The 22,996-nt window shown below is 31.5% G+C and overlaps 1 protein-coding gene across 1 annotated transcript in view; it reads right to left on the bottom strand.

Moving 5' to 3' along the window:
* Positions 1-22,996, bottom strand: part of Ent2 (Equilibrative nucleoside transporter 2) — a 167,689-nt gene that overhangs the window by 95,532 nt on the left and 49,161 nt on the right. The window contains exons 2-3 of the mRNA XM_065514981.1: positions 13,681-13,820; positions 6,859-7,004 (exon numbers count right to left, since the gene is read on the bottom strand). Of these exons, the coding sequence (XP_065371053.1) occupies positions 6,859-7,004; positions 13,681-13,820 (286 nt within the window). The remainder of the gene's footprint in view (positions 1-6,858; positions 7,005-13,680; positions 13,821-22,996) is intronic.

Genomic DNA, 22,996 nt, shown 5'->3' with positions numbered 1-22,996 from the left:
TTTTCGTCCGGCACTGGCTGGACTAATTAAATAATAATTATTGGATATAAGATTTGAACCACTTATTGTTATTTCATTAAATAATGAAGATACAATAAATAAAAGATGAACAAAAAAAAAAGTTACTTTGATAAATCTTAATGTATTCCTCAAGCAAAAACATTTTTTTATTGTACTCGACAATACCTACCAGAAAAATAGTTCATTCTTATTTGTATCTACAACTAGAGATGCCAAACGGGGAATTCTACATGTCCGAATATCGCAAAGTGATGTTCAGCTATGTTATTAAGCTCAACGCCTGCGACAACATAATTAATAAAGGAAAGCTGTATTTTCCTTGAGTGGGGCTCTGGAAAATCAATTCTTCACCTTTTTTTGGTAAGTTATCTAACAAAACTCAATTTAAATCCTCTTCAAACGAAATTGATTTTATATCAGATGAAAATCGATTGCTCAAAGGCTAAAAGATATTGGCCCATAATCATAGTCAAACACTAAAGTCGGTTCTTTTTAGAAACAACTTTAAAATAAAAACCTGCTTTTAATTATTTAGCAACTAGTCAAAATTAAAGTGTGTTTTAAATTGAACCGACTTTAACTGAGTGCCACCTCAAATGTTTTCATGAAAATGTTTTCATACAACATACAACAAAATACAGACAAGTGGCACCGCTGAACCGCTGATATAGAAAATTAAAACAAAAAAAGATAAACGATAGAAGTAACCGGGACAATTAAATTGGAAGTTATATTTTCGATATGTATACTAAAATGTGTCTCTTTTGTGTCGCAAAAATGTTACTCAGCATATAAAAAAAATTTTACAAAAATAAATTACATTACTATCGAATTATGCTCATCTTAAAGTACATTTTAGTTACAAACAAAGATCCCTAAAAATTAACTTAATAGGTAATATTAAAAATTACATTATGATACAAAAACGATACATTTTAGTATACATTACATTAATACCGACTTTTTACTGTTTACATTTTAAAAGAAAGAAGAAGAACATGAGAATACTCAGTATATTTATGAATTTTAAAATCACCGTTAAAAATCACAGTTAAATAAAAAGTGTGTGTTTTAACTTAAGTTTAAATTAAATAGTGATAAATAAAGTTTTATTAAATAGTTAGTGATTAATTTAAATTATATTTGTAATTGAAGTGTTTGTTAAAAGTGTATCAATAAATAAAGTTTTTTTTAAAGGTATAGAGTTAATGCAATAACTAGTGAATTTTTTTCTTTAAATGTAAATACGTATTAAATTAATTAGTGAAACTTATTTTATATAATTTTTTATACTTTAATTTTTAATTAAAGTCATATTAAGTTAAGTTATATCATTATTTTATTTATTTTTAATGTAAATAAGTATTTGCATAGTGTTTTCATAACTGGAATGCAATAAAATATTTCCATTTTAATTCAAGAAGCAGAATTGGAAACATTATATTCTCTCTGGACACTTTTTAGACATAAATTTAGATATAATAATAATACACTAAATGGATAGAATTGGTAGCTATCATATGCGTGGCACGTTTTTTCCCGCACTGTGACACTATTACGATAAGAAAGCGATATCATATTCGATGAGTTTCAACTTCAAGATGATACGTTTGGGACACTTTTTGGATAGTAATTTTTGGCAGGGAAAGATAAGATTAAAATCATATTTTGGATATTTTGGTACAGTAATTTTGACTTACCTGCACAATCAACTTTGCACGAAATTTTGTGCAGGTAAGTTAAAAATGCAGTTAACCTCAATGCACTTACCTGCTCATTGATGCTGGTAAGTGCATTTACAGTTTACTGCCCAAAAAAGCAGCTAACGGCAAATAATTTACACGAAGCTTTGAGATTTTTCCGTCTATAAATAACGTCAAATTAAAATCGTATTTTTCTTATTTGTTTTGATTTAATTTTGTATTAGGCAGCTAAATTAAATGAAAAACAGTTATAGCTTCCAAAAGTATTATGCACTTATCTTATATGTGCAGGTATGAACAATGCACTTAAATTAACGAATTTATATGGAGTTTGGTAAATAAATATACAAAACACAAGTTTTGTGCACTTATATGCAAAATGCTCTTAAGTGAAAGGCAGGTAAGTCAAAACTACTGTACTAATTTTATTATTAACTATTCAGTAATTGCAAAATTTCTGCCAATATCTTCTAACTTAAATATTTGTTTACTTTTTGCCGAACTTTTTTACTTGGCGAAGAACAGTGGATGCTGTTGTTAAACGAGTTAATAATAGCTCCAGCTAGTTTTATAATTAGAGTCGACTTCAACGTCAGAAGTATACTTGTCTATGATAGACCTAAAGTCCACTCTTAAGTAAAGTAGAGTTTAATTCTCTTAAAGTATTCTTTATTTTTGACTATGATTATGGGCCATTATTAATTTTTTTTTTTTTTTTTTTTTTCATCATTTATTTATTGTATCTTCATTATTTAATGAACTAACAATAAGTGGTTCAATTATTAATAAATGTAAAAAACACAAATAACTATAACGAAACCAAATTATAATGTAGATTTGCAACTTGCAAAAGAAATGGTTCATTTTATTTCTGAAGGAACAAAGGAAAATGCTTGCAGATTTGTTCGTTCCAGAATGGCAGATGATGGCAATAGATGGAAATAGTATTCTTAAGAAGCTATTTAAAATAAACACAATTTTTTACTAAGGTACTGTAATATGTAATGGCCTTAGCATATTCGAATAGACCTTTGAAAGTTATTTTAAAAATTGTATTACTTTTCCGCTGTTGTCAAAAAAGTTCATCCACAAAACGCGGTAAAGTTTGAAGATAATTTTTTTTTATTTTTTTTTTTTATCCAGCAACGCAAATAATTTTTTTAATAAATATATCAACATGGCTCGAATCTACATACACATATTTTAAATTTGCGGTAAAGAATCCGCTGTTTTACTATAAAAAAAATACAAAAAGTAATACAAATTTGAGAAAATTTTGACTTTAAAAATTCGTTTTTGTGGATGAGGTTTTTATTCCAAAATGACCCGAAAAAAATGTTATTGTAAATAACACAACATTTGCTATTGCGTGGTACTAGGACCAAAATTTGGTTATAACCCTAATATGCATACTTTAGTGTTATTTCATCTCATATAATGTACTCATGCAATTTATTGCAATCAAATGTGATTTATTTATGAATTATGCTTTTTAGTGTGTAATAAAAATTAATTGCTAAATAAAAAATTACTTTCAATTGTAAAGACATAATTATGTACGTTTTCTTTCTTATAATTTAGATTTCCCGAAAATCCCGAAACCCCGGGTCGGGATTTCGGGATTCTTTAACAAACCCCGAGATTTTCTAAAATCAGTCCCGATTAGCATCTCTATCTACAACAAATTGATTTTAAATTTCAATTGTACATTGAGAAATCTTTAGTTTTACATAAATTTCAAGAAAATTAAAATTTAAGTGGAAAAATCGTCGGCATGTTAGCGAATTTACAAAAGAAATCGTCAAACGTCAAATCACTAAATTTACTCAAAAAAATCGTCAAAATGACGTAAAATCGTCACACCTAACACCACTGCTCAGCAGCAGTGAAAATAATGCATACATTGTTGTGAGCTCTCCATATAACAATAATAATACATATGATTCAAAAGATCATAAAAATTATTTAAGTGTAAGAACAACAACAAACGAGAGATCTCCTCTCTCTAGTGCGCCAAAACAAAACTATTGTTTAGAAGACAGATTAAAAGAAAATATAAATAAACAAACAACTTATATGAAATGAAAATATTAACTCTATAAAAACCAAAAAATACTCGAAGTATAGTGAAAAATACGGGAACAATCCTAACAGGAATGGACAGTTACATCACTATAACAAGTCCAGTCCAAGGACATCAAAATTGGAACCAAAACAGACGAAGTAAAATCCGGTAAGTCAAAATTGTTTTGCAATTCTTGATAATCAACAAAGTAAAAAAATACCCGCAAAGCATATGTTTACATATGTACTACAAATGTTTTGGTGAACAAATTGTCCCAACTTGTAGGTAAGGAGAATTTCTACGTGGTCACTCTGCGTAAAGGAAATATTCACGAGACAAACTTATTCGCATACAGGAATCAACGAAGGCAAGAAGACCTTTATATGCTCAATATAAGGCTTCCAACTTTCCAAGCCTTCCTGATGCTTCTAGCGCTCAATATAGAAGTATCATAAAAAAAAATAATCAAAATAAATCGTATGCCCATACGACAAATGAGGGTTCAGTTACCCAAATGAAAAGAAGCAATGGAAATAATGCCCCATTATTTTCATATGCACATGCATTAAAAGAGGGTGTACCAGTACCCGACACTAACTCTCAAAGCTCTATTGAGAATCTAATTCAAACCATGAACAGTTTCATGGCGAACATGCAAAATATGTTTCAACAATTGATGCAGAATCAAAGCAGATCCTGCTAAATAAAAAATGAATTCTGTAAGAATTCTTTACCATAAAGAACTGTTTCAGAATTTACGGATACTATACTTATGATACAAAACATCCGCTTGTGGTGGAACAGCTATATTAGTGAGAAAGGATATTAGGCATTTCCAAATGCCAGAATATAAAACGGACCACATCCAGGCCACATCTATAAATGTACCTGATGGTAGAGTTACAATATCTTCAATATATTGTCCTCCTAGGTATAATATTAATCGAGAGCAGTTTCTCGAATATTTTAAAACTCTAGGGCCAAGATTTATAGCAGCTGGTGATTACAATGCAAAACATACTTTTTGGGGCTCTCGCCTCATTACTCCTAGAGGGAGGCAACTGTTAGAATAATATCGTCTAACAGACTAGATGCCATATCTAGTGGCCAACCTACTTATTGGCCTACACACCTCAATAAGAATATAGAACGAGGATTAATTTCAGCGATCCCTTTCGCTGGACCTCTCGTCAGACCACTCGCCTACAGTTTTAACCTTATTAGAAGTTCCAAATAAATTGGAAAACTATTACTCTTGTTTCCCTAACAAGAAAACAAACTGGTTAACCCCTTGTGGACCAAGACTTTAAATCGTTGTAAAAGTTTTATTTTTTTATGAAATATTGAAAATAAGGGCTCAGGAAGTTATTTACAAAATTTTAACTTTGTGGAGGACCTGCAAGGAACCGAAATGAACCTGCAAGGATCCGAAAGAGACCTGGTACCGCTGGGTCAGCATCAGCAAAAAGATAAAAGAACTCATAGATTTTTGTTTAAATTTTATTAATATATTGATTAGTTTTTGTCGAAAGCACATTTTCTATGTATAAAAATGTTTTCGGATCCAATAGACAACGATTTTTATTTGAAAATTTAAGTCAATATTTTGTAATTTATTGCAATAATAACCTTAATTGAAGAAGTGACTTTATATTTATATAAAATATCATCAAAAAATACCTCTCGAGACCTTTTCATTGCTTAAGTTATGTTGTATTTATTTTGTTATACTTGTTTTAGTTCATGTTATTTTTGTTTATTTTATGTTACTTTAACTTTTTAGAATTGAATTGTATTGATTTTTATTAAATAAGGTTATATTTTTTGGTTAAAATTATGTAAAAGTTTATTTTTTTTTAAGAGCATATTTTTTAAATTTTAAGAGCATATTTTAAAGTTTTTACTGCATATTTAAAGCGCTTAAAACGCATTTTTTAGAGCATATTTCCGGTTTCCCTGGTTATAAATAATTAAAATAAAATGATTTTCATTCCGATTCGGATTCCAGTGACCAAGGACGAACATTCTTAAGGGGTTTTGAGAATTGGTTTTTGATGCTTTGTTGTTGATAGTGTTGATATTATTATTGTTGTTGTAGCAACAGTGTTTGCTGAGTTGAAAGCCCTTGGCCGAGTGAACTCGTTTCATTCCGGTGTGTGGAACCGGCTGTCGTGGTATTTTTGATGTTATTATTTTCAGCAATTGGTGCAGATTTGCCACAGCTGCCTCCAAGGGGCTCAGTATATTTAGCGCAATCGCAACACTTTCCCTCTGTTCCTTAAAATTTTTAGGAAAAGTGGCCCTGTGAAGTCCTTTGGCAAGAGATGGATTATTTTCCAAATCTTCCACCAGCTTTTCAAATTGGTTGGGGTAGAAATTTTAATTTTGTCAAAAAAATCGGGAAAGAATTGGATCCGTTATTAGCAAAAAACATAAAATTTTACTTTTCAAATGTGAGTAACTCGTAAACTATAAGCGATTTCGTCTCGGCGCCCCCTTGGTGTTATAAGCCCAAATACAAAACTTAAACTTATCACCACCTTCTCTATAGCCAAGGGAATTTTTATTAAAATCGGTCTATACGTTTAGAAGATACACATTTATTTCCACTTTTTTTCTCAGTTCCCCCACTGTGGATTAATTGGTTCGACATTTTCGAAACAAAAAAAATCTTGTTTATAATGTTATCTGTTATAAAAAGGCATTTTGTAAATGATTAAAAGCAAATCAAAAACGTAATGACGAAAAATATTTAATTAAATTTGTGATTTGAATTAACAAACATTTTTTAATTCAATGGTTGAAATAATTCTGTTATGAATTACTTCCATTGGGAATTCGAATAAAGCTAAATAAGTAGATTTGGGAATGGAGTGAATGGAATGAATGGCTGGCATTTTTTAATTCCGTATTAATATTTTAGTCAATTAAGCTCAAATTGAATTAATTTGAAGCTCGGTTAACAATACATTTCAATTAATTAATTTTAAATAATTATATGTACTTTTACTTTGTTTAATATTTACTTAAAATAGTTTCCTTTTAAATATTTTAGAAAATAATACTTACTGTTTAATAACACAACACTTATCATTGTGATCCAGAAAAAGACATCCTGCCAGTTAGAAGAATCCAAAATAGCTAGTAAAACCGTAATGATAAAAATTACCAACTCAAACAATATACTATACACTATGCGTTTGGTGAGATCACCCCTAAAAATATAAAATATTACGTTACAGACACATATATTAAACATTTTTATGGCGCGGAATCAAAATATTTTTAAAATAAATCAGCCATTTCTTAAAGGATAATACGATCACATTAGTGTATCAAAATAGTATTCCTTCAAGGATTACTTTTAATTATTTTTACATACAATGGGTTTAATTTAGAAGGCATTGGGAACGGCTTCTTTGATTAATTGAACATATTATTTAAATTTTAATTCATATCTTAACACTAAAATCTAAAAGACAGCAATGTTAAGTCCCTTAATGTGGTATCAAAAAGATATGAATGGATATGAAATAATTTAATTTAGACTACAATTTAGTTTCGCACGTAAACTCTATTGGTCCAGTAAAACTTTAAACAAATATCTTAAAATTTTTAATTAAATTATATTAAAATCATATAAACTTACATAAAATTTTCAAACGTATAAAAAATTTGCATGTCCTAGGTAAACTAAATACTTTGAACCACATAACCAATACGAGTTTGTAAAATGACATACTAATTAAACCAGTAAGAAACGCTCTAATTATTTACAAAATATTTTGATTTTGGATCAATGAGCAGTGTACAGTTGCACCGATGGCAAAATAAATGGTAAGAAGTACAAAACTTCTAAATTACTGATTCGACCTTTTTGAAAGGTCGTAAGCTACGATTTGCGTAGCTTATGATTTCAGATAACATGATATTTCCCCTGTGAGTCAAACTTAAATGTGACTTTAAATTTTATTAGACAATGCTTTTTTATTGAAAAATAAATATTGAAATAAATTGTATTTCTTGCCATTTATTTTAATACCAGTTTCCTAGGCCGATTTAAATAAAAATGTCGGTGTTACCAAATTATCAAACGGAATAAGTGTCTACACGTTATTGCTTTGAAACTTTTATTTATAATGTAATCCATAAATAAGTAAAAGGAATACAACAAATCCTCATTGACTTAAATATTCTTTATTATTTGCAAGTTAGTATTTATTACGTTTTCTATTACCATGAAAGTTTCGAACAACGCTTTTGAATTATTACCGTATAGCTTCCATTTAGTGGAAGTTATCTTGGTCTTTTAAAGAAATCAAATTAAATCTTACCAGATAGCTGAAAACGTGCTACGGATTATTTTTCCCCCAAATTAGCAAAGTTCACAGATATCAAAAAATTTCAAAATTCCTAACTATTTGATAATTACAGAGTTTCAAAACTAATATTTCTAATTGGTTGGTGTAAAGCATTAAGGTGGACCTTATATTTTTATTTTCGATTTTTCAAAAACTAAGGGCAGTTTTGCCATTAATAAGTTGGTTAAAAAATGTTAAAGTTATTCAAAATTCCCAGGCCATTAACGTATCTCAGGATATAAAATACAAAAGTTGGTTAAAAAATGTTAAAGTTATTCAAAATTCCCCAGGCCATTAACGTGTCTCAGGCCACTAGAACAAGTAATGTAGAAACAAAAATAACATATTTTGAGAAATATTAAAATTAAAGCTAATTATTACTTAAAAATATCTATAGTTACTTGTATATGAGTTTTTGTCTTCGTAGGATAACGTTAACCTATTCGCAGGTATCACCAAACAAATTAAATATTTTAACGGCAGTTTCAAAATTCCATTTTCAAATTTTTAAAAATTCTGTTAAACAATTTTCAGAAGTTTTTGATCATCACACAGGGATTTATTGAGAATATTATAGGGAATAAAAATATGAAAAAATATGTCAATACTTCCTACAGTTTTTCCGTACCTGCGATTTAAATTTTGCGGTTTTCAGGAAAAACTAATTTGTTGGTCATATTTTGGCGAATGATACCAATTTCCTTACTGTTGTGAATTTTAAGTAAAACCTATACAGAATATTATAGGTCAGATAACTCAAAATATATTCTGAAAGTTTTCTAAAACCGGACAACTTTAACCCTTATATCGTGAAGGTCAAATGTAAAATTTAGCATTATTTGGAATTTCTAGAAGAATGATGGCGAAATATTATATATTTTTGTGCCGATTTTAATGAAAGTTGCGAAAAATATACTTTAAGGTCTTAAATGTACAATAACAGTGCAAAAATGGAAATCCGGTTTTAGTAAAAGAGTTATCGGCCTATAATATTCTGTATAGGTTTTACTTAAAATTCATAACAGTAAAGAAATTGGTATCATTCGCTAAAATATGGCCAACAAATAAGACAAAAACTCATATACAAGTAAATATGGATATATGTATTTTAAGTAAAAATTAGCTTTTATTTTAATATTTCTCAAAATATGAAAATTTTGTTCCTACATTTCTTGTTCTAGTGGCCTGAGACACGTTAATGGCCTGGGAAATTTTGAATAACTTTAACATTTTTAACCAATTTTTGTATTTTATATCTCATTACAACGACAATTACGATTCAAAAGTAATTATATGAAAAATTTAATTTATATGAAAAAAAACGTACTTTTAATAACGTTTTTCCTTATAACTCCTGTACTAATCGAGTCTCCATCGAAATTTTTTGCACGAATATAGCAGAGAGTTTAGGTGTCATCAATTTTTAACACCGCGGCATTTGATATTTTTTACATTGAAATATATACTCTGAAAATGTATCTTTAACTTTTTGGAAGTAAACTATTTTATTTACACCATTTTAAAATGAAATCTAAAATTATGCTGGTCTTTGAGTAGTTTCAAAATTATGTGTATATAATTTTATACAATTTAATCGCGATATTTTTGAAATGGAATGGGTTTCCGATTAAAAAGTCATTGATTTGAGAAACCCTTTGGAACCGTAATATGTGTGGTAAATTTCATTCAATCGAAGAAAATAGCAGTTTTCTGTCCGTTTTGATATGGATTCTCCCAGTTGAAAAAACTGTCAAGCGGGGCACCCGGTAGGTTAAACTAATTCGGGTACGCTGAATTCAGTGGTATCGTTATTTACGGAGGTTATTTACAAATGATTTTATACACAAAAGATAAAGGAAATATCCCCTAATAACATTTTAAATTTTTTCCCATATTTTTACAAAAAGTTTCCATAATTTTTTTAATTCTTAGAAATTGTATATATTTTTGAAAAGCAGACACAATTTTCTATACGTTGATATATAATATAAGATAAGGTATATATATGTCTTTTTCACTAGTCAAATGTATGGATTCAAAATCAACAACAAACAGAAAATTTACAGAATCTTGCCGTTGTATAAAAACGGCACTGCATTGTCGACTATTGCAGTACTAAACATAGAAGAACACTGCACTACGAGTTATGTATCTTTTGTGAATAAAACTAAAAGTTGTGGATAGATTTTAATTATTTAGGACTTGTTTTATTTGGAACTTCGTTTTCTATACGTGTAAAAAATTAAGAGCGTATATGCATTTTCCAAAATTTTATATTTCTAAAACTACTGCGAAGATTAAAAACAAGTTAAGCCTTTCATAAAGGTAATTTGCGGAATTTCGATTTTTCAGTTTATTCAAGAAACTAAACCGTTTTTTAGTTACGCAAATAAATATGTTGCGCAACCTCCCCCATTTTCAAAATAACGGTATATATCGAAAATACGAGCTTACCTAAAAAAACCGGTTAGCACCACTGAATTCAACGTACCACTGGGTGTCCTTCTTGACAGAAAAAAGTGTCAATTTCGTGCATAGTGTAATTAGATTTTATAAACTTTTTGTTAGGTTTGACCCATTTAATTTTGTACCGATATATTCGTTTTATACCGGTATACCGATATAATTTAAATACCGATACCGAAATAATAATAAAATTAATACCGATACCGTTATTCGTTTCGGTTGCTAACCTTGAAAAATAGTAACTTTTTTTTAGTTTGTGTGCATGTATGGGTAAAAAATAAAATATCCGCAAAAACATCAAGCAACCTTAACACCTACAGAAATTTTTTATAAGCTTTCCAATCCAAAAAAAAAAGAAATTGTAAAAATTACAATTTTTTTACAGAAGGGCTTTAATTTAAATAAAGTATAAAACTATATATAATTGGTCAATTCACAAGGTCTCTTATCATGTCATATTGTCTAATGTCCTAATATTTCACAATGGTTTTTATTGTTTTTCAAGCAAAAAATGTCCTAAAATAATACTACTCTGTATGCTATGTTTATTGTGTTATCGTAACCTACCAGCAGAGACCTGCGCCGCACAGTGGGGGATCTGAAAAAAAAAGTGGAAATAAATCTATAACTTCTAAACGAATAGCCCGATTTTAAAATTTCCCCTGGCTATAGAGGAGGTGTCGATAAGTTTAAGTTTTGAATTTGGGCTTAAACAACCAAGGGGGGCCGAGCCACAATGCCCCAAAGTGGGGCACCTCGGGTATATCAAAAATTAAAAATGATGCCAAATTTTTGTTTGCGATCCGATTTGAAAGATTTGTATATATATGGAATGTACTAGACGAGAATCTACAAAAAACATTGCTTTAGCCATATATTATCTCTTATAGTTTACGAGTTATTCGCATTTGAAAAGTAAAATTTTATTTTTTTTTGCCTACCTTGCCATTTTGCTTATAACGGATCCAATTCTTTCCCGATTTTCTTGAAGTATCTTTTTTTGAATTAACAACAAATTTATTAATAATCTTAAGAAAGAATTGTTAAAAAATATCTACTGAGTCAAAAGTTATGTGCATTCAAACTTTAAAAAAATAAAAACGTCGTTTTTTCGCCATTTTTTTTTCGAAAAAAGTACCTACATTAATTTTAAATTATACAGAAAATGAGAAAAAAATAAATAATGTGTTTATATTTTTCTGAAAGATAACATTTCGGGAAATATTATAAAAGCAAAATAATATCAAAATTCGTATTATTGCGTGGTCCAGAGCCTTCCGAAGTAGACCTATTTTTTATGTAAATTTCAACTTTAGACAACATATTCTAAAATCGCATAGCTGCTTTCAAAAAATTAAGACCAGTTTTGTATGTCCCAATCTGTTCTTCAATATCATGCATAGGGATTTCATAGCCCCGAGCTTGGTACCTTCAATAGATCCAAAAATCAAAAAAATCCCAATTTTGGGAATTGTGGGATTGTCATTAACAATTCACAAATATCTTTTTCACTTTTAGATTTGCATCGAACGTTTCTATATAAGTGTTAAATTTCATTAAAAACGATTCATAGAAAATATATACATTGTATATATTTTCTTTTTCGTAATCCATAAATTTGACTAGCGGAAAAGAAAAGATATACATATTATATATCAGCGTGTAGGAAATTATGTCCTCTTTTCAAAAATGTACAAAATTTTTAAGAATTAAAAAAGTTATTGAAGACTTTTATCAAAAATATGCGAATAAAAAATTATAGCTGATTTTTTTGGAAAATTTAAAATTTTAAAATGCAATAAAAGTTTTGTTTATGAATCGTTTTTAATGAAATTTTACACTTATATAGAAACGTTCGATGCAAATCCAAAAGTGAAAAAGATATTTGTGAATTGTTAATGACAATCCAACAATTAACAAAAAACTTTCCAAAAATCCCAAAATTGGGATTTTTTTGATTTTTGGATCTATTGAAGGTACCAAGCTCGGGGCTATGAAATCCCTTTGCATGATATTGAAGAACAGATTGGGACATACAAAACTGGTCTTAATTTTTTGAAAGCAGCTATGCGATTTTAGAATATGTTGTCTAAAGTTGAAATTTACATAAAAATTCGGCGCGCCGAATGCCTAAGAGTCGGTTAAGCCGAGCTGCCGAGTCGAGACATATTAGGACATTATGACAATATGACTGATAAGAGACCTTGTGAATCTACATAAATCACTTCAATTAGTACAATAAATAAAGTAGTAAAAACATACTAGTCACATGTCAAATTTGTCAAAAGTGTATTATTTTGGACAAATTTTTATTTGTTGTTGGATTTAAAAGCTCATAAAAAATGCACGTTTAAGGTATCGTAATAATTTTTGAAATTTAAAAAGATTCTTATGTTTTTAATCAATAACAGAAAAAATAATTTTTAAAACAAATGTATTATTTTGAAAGAATTTATAAATTTTTCAAACTCATTTTAAAATGTTGACTTTGATTATTTTTCACGACTAGCCGTAATGATTTATTAAATAAGAGGATATTTTTAGAAATACATTTGGATATTCATTACCGAAGATATTTGCGAAAAAAGATAGTCATTGTAAAAAACGAAAACTTCAAAATTTAGACATAAATTTCTTTTAAATAAAAAATTATAATAGTGAAATAAACAGGAATTTCTTTACCTTCCCACTGGATTTATTATGTTTCATTTATTGAAATTTATTCGTGCCAGTTAAAAACAGTACAAAGTTTTCCTAACCAGAGGTGGTCTACTTTACTGTATATCACATTGTATTCTATCAGGGTGGTCGCAAATATAATTTTCTTTAAGCCTATGTCCTCCCTCCTCTACGATTCGTGTATACATCAATTTAAAATCTGACCAGTGGTTTAAAATATTCAAATTTATTACCATTTTTACGATCGACCACACTGTGCGTCGGAAATATAGTATAAACCATGATAGAATAATTGTAGAAGGTTAAATTGTTTGCAACTACATTTTATTTAAATCGACTCGGGATGGCTGTGACGTTTGGTTACTTTCAGGTAAGTTTTCTTTACCCCAAATGAACAAAAATATTTAACCAGTTAAATATTAAATTTGGTATCTGGGAGGCAAATCCAATGTACTGCATAAAGTTATTTGCATACGCAGATGACGTGTTGCCTTCATTTGAAACTAGTTTGAAGTCAACAAAGTACTAGAAGAAAAAAAACATAAAAAATAAAAATTATTTGTTTGTTTATTTTATAAATTATTAAACAAAAATTAAAATAGACAATTACTAAACTACATATCTAATACAATTTATTTTCCATCCCATTGAAATTTATTACAGAAATACATCTGTGATGCACCATAATAATACACATCACCAAATGTATGTCGTGTGCCCCAATAAGTTCAATGATCTGCATGCACAACAAATGTGGTGACATCTACACTAAAAGAAAACTTACACCCCACTTCACAAAACATAATAGCGGAGTTTAGTTTTATTTAAATCATCTTCAATGGATGCGGTTAAAGTTGGCTTCTGACCAAGCTTACCAGAAGCTCCTCAATACATTCTTCGCTTCGTAGGAGACATTGAATGACTGATGCGAAAATAATGCCCATCTCGTTGTTTCTCAGATAGCCCATTTTCTTACTTCACCTTTCTTTGACATATTATTTGTTTGAAATGCTTTGGCTATTCCACATTAGCCGACCACATGGTTTATTGAAATTATTATAAAATTAAACATATACACTTAATATGCTATATTGTTGTATGTATTCTTCAATAGCAAAATATTCCCATTTGACTTTAAAATTAAATTAATGAAGTTTAAAACGCATGATTTTAGAAAAAAATTAATTTTTAACAGATTTCAAACCACAGCACCTCACTTATTTTTTACAACTACCTATTTTCATCACCTGCAAAAATGAAATACACTCACGCACTGTTAAATTGCTTAGATCATAAAACTATTGTACCGCTTGGTACCGTTACTCCTATGCTCTTAGTTTTAGAGAAAAGTAGCTATACCACATTACCCGCCTATTCTATATTACTTGAACTTACTCTATATTATCCAAAAAAAATGGAATTATTGCGTTAGAATAAAGAAAAAGTACTTGAGGATTTCCACTCGATCGGATCCATTTAAGCATTATTTCATGTTGCTGGTTTCGTTGGTGAAGAAAATACAAAATCTACTATTAGAATAAAGAAAAAGTACCATATATTTGAGTTTTAACTTTTACTCACTAAGGAGCATATATGATTAATTTCATATACATATGTAAATAATTCCATTACTATAGAAAAATTCAAAAAGTAAAGTACCGTTGGAATAAAGAAAAAGTTCCATAATGCCACTACTTGTAAATTCCCACTCGCTCGGGCCCATATAAGCTTAACATAATGTTTCTATGTTCATTGGTGGTGAAAATATAAAAAGTGCTATTCGAATAAAGAAAAAAAGAAATGTACGTATGTTTCTACATTACATAAATTTGTACACCAATTTGGTTTCCGTGAACATCATGGCAACATTGAACAGGTCAATCGTTTAACTGGAGATTAGATTAGAAAATCGTTTGAATTAAAGAAATATTGTTCTGTCGTCTTTTTAGACGTTGCTCAGGCTTTTGACAGGTATGGCATAAAGGTCTAGTATATAAAATCAAATGTTTACTACCACTATGTACTCATAAATTGCTTTTCAGAGTTAAGAATAGAATTCAAAATTAGAGCTGGCGTTCCACAGGGAAGTGTACTAGGACCTACGTTATATTTGATTTACACCTCTGACTTACGTGCGATAAATTAACAATTTCAACATTTGCTGATGATACCGCCATTATTAGCTCACACGAAACCCCAATCATGGCATCTATTCAACTGCAAAATTATCTCGTACGTGTGGAGTCATGGTTGAAAAACTAGCGAATAAAGGTGAATGAGTTGAAAAGTAAATATGTTATGTTCGCTCTAAGGAGAGGAAATTGCCCATCTGTCTGATTATGTCACATACCTTGGTATTCATCTAGATAGACGGCTTATTTGGCGCCGTCACATAGAAACCAAGAGACTTCACATGGCTTTAAAAGCCTCTAGCTTTCATTGGTTAATCAGTGACCAATCAAAAATAAGCCTTGAATATAATGTCATCCTGTATAAGATCGTTTTAAAACCAATTGGACATATGGAATTCAATTATGGGGAATGGCTAGCAACACCAGTATATACAGATGGCCCAATCTAAAATTCTTACGTCCATGACGGGAGCACCATGGTATATAAGAAATTAAAAGATCCACAGGGACTTAGAAGTGACATTGGTAAAGGAAGAGTTCAATAAAGCCCGTGAGAAATGTATTGTAAAGCTTGCAAGACAATTTGTGCAGATCCAAACCCCGATCCAGGCTCCGTAGAGCAGATCTACCACCCCGCTAAGATGAGTGCCAGTTAACCATGAAGGGAAATAGTTTTAATTTTAGTTATAAGATTTAAATACGTATTGTAATTTCTATAAAAGGCAGATTCAATAAATAAATAAAGCGTTAAAAAATAAGTCTCTCTCCCTTGTGTTTTCTAGGTTCATTGTTATGGAAAATTTAAAAAGTACCATTTGTTCAAATTACTTGAACATGGATTTTATAAAACTAATTTATATTTCTGTATACATATATTCTTAATAATATTGTTACGTTTTAACCTTTTCAAAACGCTGGTTTATTTCCTTTAAATAAACCGGATACTTTTGATTGCAAATAAAAGCCGTTTAGTAACAACTCTTTATTTATTTAAAAATGTACAACAACAGAATTAGATAGTCACTCAATGTTTTTTTATACACGTTTATAAATTCTCAGAAATACAGACACTTTATAATGTACACGAATTCACTTGAAAAATACAGTACACTTTAAGGCACTCAGTTGATGTTTATTCGAAAAGCGTCTCTGATAAACTGACTAACGACTGCAACCTCTGCCACTATTTATAACACTGCCATCTGCACTCTAGATTTCTCTTTAACTGTCTAGAGGTTTCTAATACATATGTACGCCATCGGTGGTGTACTTTCTACAATGTTCTTTAACTGAATATTCGAATTCGAATATACGGTAGCAGCAAACAGCGTTGCCAACTTACGATCAATGGTCAACTGAAAGCTTTTATTCAAAGTTAATAATGCCCACAGATATGTTACAGTTTGTTATTACAGCACTGTTATTTGAAAGCATTAGGCTACTTTTAAATCAGCCGTTAAAATCGTTATATTTGAATTCAAGCTTAAGCCTGTTCGTCCCGAATAGGCATAGATTCACTTCTCCCATAGGCAGCTAGTCGTTCTAGATGTACGACCTTCATTTTAGATCTCGGGCTCTTTTCTTTCTGTATTCTGTACACCACGTCGTTTAATTTCTTAATCACCTTGTATGGTCCATCCCAATGGGTTTGTAGTTTGGGAGACAATCCTTTCTTGCGTTGTGGGTTATACAGCAGTACAAGTTGGCCTTCATTAAATTCCTCAGAATTCGCTGCTCGACCGTTTTAGCTTCCTGATTGGGTATTGCATATACCTCTGGCCATTTGCTGAAATAATCCATAACCACTAAAACATAACGGTTTCCAGCATCACTGACAGGGAAAGGGCCTGCTACATCCATCGCAATCCCCTCGAATGGCGCACCTGAGTTATACTGCTGAAGTTGTCCACGACTTCTTCTTACTGGGCCCTTCGCTGCTATGCATTGCGGACAATTGGCTACCCAATCGGCTACTGCTTGCTGACAACCAACCCAATAAAAATGTTGTTTTAGCTTCTCTAAGGTTTTTGTCACACCAAGATGACCACCACTCCACATAGGTCTGGCGAATCACATTTATTTTAGAGGATGGTACAACAATTATATTTGTCACTGTTTTACCGTCAGCACTTTCCCATATGCGGTATAAGCAGCCATTTAACAATTGTAGACTATTGCATAGGGCCCAATATGATTTCATCAGTGGACTTTCGGCCGATATTTCATTGCGGGCTGGCCTTTTGCCGATATTATTTTTTACAGTATTGGGTCATTTCTTTGCGATACAGTGATACAGCACTTCCAACTGAGGTTCTCAGTTGGAAGTGCTGACCATACAAATACTTGTGGAAATGCTTCACACACTCCAATACTGCAAGGAGTTCACGTCGCGTTACGTAGTAATTTCTCTCAGGCTTGGAAAATATTCGGCTGTAGTAGCCTATGACCTTTTCCGTCCCGTTGATCACCTGCGAAAGCACACCGCCTATTCCGTATCCACTCGCATCGCTGTCTAGCACAAACTTCGCCCCTGGGATGGGATATGCCAAAATTGGTGCTGTACACAACAATTCCTTTAACTAAACGCTCGCGACTTCTGCGTTAGCTCATGTAGGCTTGCGGCAACACTGGCAAAATTTGGTACAAATCGTCGGTAGACGTGCAAAGGTCTAGAAAACTGCGTAATTCGTGAAGATTTCTCGGACGAGGCCAGTCCTTTACGGCTCGTATTTTATCTTCATCTGTTGATATGCCGTCTGCTGTTACGCGATGCCCTAAATACTTAACTTCTTTCTGGAACAATGCACATTTCTTTACGCAAAGTTTTAGTCCAGCCGCAGCTATTCGTTTAAGGACTTCTTCAAGGTTTTTCAAGTGTTCATCGAAAGACTTCCCCATGACAATTATGTCATCAAGGTACACCAAGTTCCAGCTAATGTGTCCAGGGTGTCGTCAATTATTGGTAACGGGTAGCTGTCTTTCTTGGTAACGTCTTTCAGCTTTCTATAATCGACGCAAAATCTAGTGCTGCCGTTTTTCTTTTTAACTAACACAACAGGCGAGCTCCAAGGACTTGAAGATGGTTCGATTACTCCATCCCGCTCCATTTCGTTAACCAGCTCCTTCACCTCACTTCGTTTTGCTAGAGGAATACTTCTGGGCGCCTGCTTTATGGACCTCGCTTCGGCAGTATTTATTTGATGCTTTACAATTGCCGTTCTACCTTGGCTTTGACTTTTTAAGGCGAAGACCGTGGTATGTTTCTTCAGAAGCTGTTTGACCTTCTTACTGTCGGGCGGCGCTAATCCTCCTACCCATTTCCCCACATATTCCGCTAGTAGCTCGTGTTCCTTTGTGGATTTATTGGCATGTTTCGGGTTTTTCTCGCAATTGATAACTGCCTCTGCTGAAGTGCATCGACCTATTTCGAAATTTGGCTTAACGACTTTTACATAGCTGTTCAGGTTAAGCACTCTTACAGGAACTATTTTGTTGTTGCAGGGTTTAACGAGGGCTTTTGCTGTTATAAGATCACTTTTTATTTCTGCTGGTTCTACCACCCACAAACTGTTGTCCTCACAATCTCCCTCCATACAGGCCCATACTAAAGTTTCTGACTGTGGTGGTAGTCTCTGATGCTCGACGGTAACTAGCTTTCTTACTTGAGTCCTATTTTTATAGCCGACGTCAAGGGGTATTTCCACATTTCGCCAAATCATAACTTTTTGTCACATATCCAAAGTAATGCCGTGAGAAATCATGAAATCAGCACCAATGATTACTTCGTCCACAATATCGGCAACAATAAATACATGATTGACGCTAACATTGGCAATGGTTAATTTCACATTTACTTTACCATAGACAGTGGCGGGCTCCCCAGTAGCTGTGCACAGACTTACCCCACGTAATGGTTCAATTGAGTTCTTCACTAAATCGGGCTTGACGTTGGACTGCGACGCTCCTGTGTCTATAGTAAAAATGTGCTTCTGACCGTTGATGTATCCACTAGCTGATATGGAGATTGTGGGGCCCTCAGATGTGGGAGCTAGCTCTTGCCCCATAGTACTAGCTCGTTTTAGTTTAAAGGTGATTCTTGTGACGATTGATGATTTGACGGCTGGTTGTTTCTTGGAGGCGAAACAGATCTGGTTCGTTTTCTCGGTGCTTTGCAGTTTCGTTGAATATGACCAGATTTACCGCAATTATAACATTTTACTCTTGCTATGCTTATCATTAAACGCCTCCAAGACCTTTTTTAATTCGTCGACTATATTTCTCTCGTCTTCAGCAACAACCTCGATATTGCGCACCTTGCATATTTGCGGTTTTGAAATTATTTTCGCCGTTTCTTGCGCCAGTGCAAATGAGACTGTTTCAGCAAATGATGGTTTAGGTAGAGCACAAACCGCATGTTTTATTTCAGGATCGCGAATGCCATTGACGAATGCCTCTATCTTGATATGGTCCAAAAATGGATTGTTTTCAAATGGATAAGTGAGCTGTAGCAAACGCTCGATTTCCAACGCAAAATCTTGTAGTGTCTCATTAGCCTTCTGCACTCTACCACGTAATTCCATTCGGTATAATTATTTTTTATGTTCGCCACCGTACTTACGTTGTAGCGCCTCCATTATGTCATCATAACAATTTCTGTTGCTTCAAGAACTACTGATTTCAAGAACTACTGCTGGATTCCCTTTTAAGGCCAATATCAATTCTATAGCTTTTTTGTTCCACATTGTTCCACATGTTTCTAATGGCAAACTGGAACTTGAAAACATTAAATGGTGTGCTGCCATCAAAACTAGGGGCCTTTATTCTGCTAGATGCTTCTGAAATAACACGAACCGGTCCATCTTAGCATTGAAGATTATTAACTTTTATTTGCAGATCGTGCAGTTTATTGTCGACACCAATCTCTAAGTCGGAGAGTTTTTTATTGACGTCTATGGATTGTATTGCTAAACAGCTTTCTAAGTCGGACACCTTTTTCTAAATGCCATCCACTCTGCTGTTTATAACTTCCAATATTTGCTGAAGCTTCTCGTCTGTCGCTCTAGAAGTTTCTTCAAATTTTATTTCCATTATTTTGTTTTCTTCTTTAACTTCAGCAAGAAGTTTTTCGTTAGAGCGGATTTATTGAACGTCAGCTTTGACTTCAGCTAGAAGTTTCTGGTTGGCTGTTTCCATTTTTTCCATCATAGCCGCAAACATTGTGCTTAAATCCATGCTGCTTGTTGTTAAACGGGTAGAAACTTCCAATTCATCTTTATACTCGTAAGTTCCAATATCAATATCATGCCGCTTGAATTCATCTATGAGCCTTTTCTGCAATTCTGCCTTATTAACTGCTGTTGGTAGCTCCTAAAAGTTGTTCAACTTTTAGTTCCTCAAACTTCATGCTTATTAATTTGCAATCCCACTTCTGACACCAATTGTTACGTTTTAACCTTTTCAAAACGCTGGTTATTTCCTTTAAATAAACCGGATACTTTTGATTGCAAATAAAATCCGTTTAGTAGTTTGAAAATTGTAACAACTCTTTATTTATTTAAAAATGTACAACAACAGAATTAAATAGTCACTCAATGTTTTTTATACACGATTATAAATTCTCAGAAATACAGACACTTTATAATGTACACGAATTCATTTGAAAAATACAGCACACTTTAAAGCACTCAGTTGACGCAAAGTCACACATTTGTTTTGGCGCACACATTTATTTATTTTAGTCTTGTTTTATTTTATTATCTTCTCTTTTGCTAAAATACTAAATTACAATTTAATTATCCGTTAATTTAAATTTATTTGTTACGCCATCTATGTGTCGATGTATTAATTATTAACTACAACTCTACCAACAGAGTTGTATAAAACAGTACTAGTAGTCAACCATGGCTAATAGTCAACAGTGTGTATGTCTATGTATGTGTGTGTCTGTGTAATTGTACTATGTGTATAAAAGGCAGGCACAAACCACAGAACAAGATCAGTTGGTTTTGGGCTGATCGCTAGGTAATATGTTTGTTTGACTATTACCTATAATAAAACAATTGGGTAGAGTTTGTATGGCCTGCCTTTTTGCTAAATGGATCAATTAGTGTTGTTTCCCCACCCCGCGTACGGTTTTAGATAAAATAATGTATTTTGTTTAAATAAAAGTTTATAACGTAGTATGAAAAAAAATACTGTGTTATTATTTTTAATAAATTCTGATAACGACCCTGGACAACGTGCGTGTTACTAAGTGTGAAATAAAAACGGTACTTCTGCTAAAGAAAAAATCATAAATATTAAATAACAGTTAATCGGGCTTCAATAAATGGATTATCGCAAAATAAAAAAAATTAACTAATATACGGACAATATTTATGATATTAGCAAAATATCCATATTACGTCAACTGTGTTTATGTCGTGTTCATCATAAATAAATTTATTTTAAAAATAAATATAAATTTATAATCGCGGAAATGCACTGTAATACGCGTTGCACATTAAACATTTACTCACAAATCTCTACGAAATAATTGAAAAAAAATATATATGGGGCATTTCACGTCAAGTGAACCAACTTTTGAAATCGATGTCTTTGCACCAATGTTAGTTCTATTGGATAGTAATTCGGACACCATTTTTCAACAAGATCGGTCAAGAACTCTCTGAGTTATAGGAGGTCAAAATTTGACATTTTGGCGAAACAGGTGTTTTTTTTATCCATATAACTTATTACCTATTGTTCTTAGCAAAATGTGTCCCAAATAGTTTAGATAGCTATTTATGCAATCTTTCGAAAAAAAAAATTTAATAAAATATTTTTGATTTTTTTTTTTAAATCAAAAATATTTTTGACTTTTTTTTCAAAATGGGCCCTTTTTATTTTTTTTAAGAAAGCTTAGGTCTTTTCCTAAGCGACCTATATGGTCGCTTAGTGGGATCTATCAAAAAAAATATTTTGTAACTCAAGATTTAAAATTTTTGAATTTTTTTGCAAAACCAAAAACTTTGTTGACTTTTTTTTTAAAAAATGGACCCATTTTTTAATTTTTTTTTTTGCTCAGAAGAAAGCTTATGTGTTTTCCTTTAACACCCTTTTTGTCGCTTAGTGGGATGCGAGTGGGATATCTATAAAAAAATGTTTTGTAACTCAAGACATACAATTTTTTACTTTTTTTTGAAAAATCAAAAACCTTTTTGACTTTTTTTTTCCAAAATGGACTCTTTTTTTTATTAATTTTTTTTCTCAAAAGAAAGCTTAGGTCTTTTCCTTTAAAACCTTTTTGGTCGCTTAGTGGGATGCGAGTGGGATATCTATCAAAATAAATGTTTTGTAACTCAAGACAAAGGTTTTTAAATTTGCACTATTTTAATTTTTTTCATATTTGTGTGTAAACCTTAAAAATTAAACTTACGCAGAGAAACTAGACACATTAGCCTTTCCGATGGTATGTAACATACCCAACTAAAATTTCATAGCCTCGATATTGTAATACCCATAATATGTTAACCTCAGGAATAAAAATCACTTTTTTTCTATGGAAATGTTGAATAATTTAATTTTGTT

The sequence above is a fragment of the Calliphora vicina genome, chromosome 1, assembly GCF_958450345.1.
Source record: "Calliphora vicina chromosome 1, idCalVici1.1, whole genome shotgun sequence".
Classification (NCBI taxonomy): Eukaryota; Metazoa; Arthropoda; class Insecta; order Diptera; family Calliphoridae; genus Calliphora; species Calliphora vicina.
This window is presented reverse-complemented; position numbering and strand designations above follow the sequence as displayed.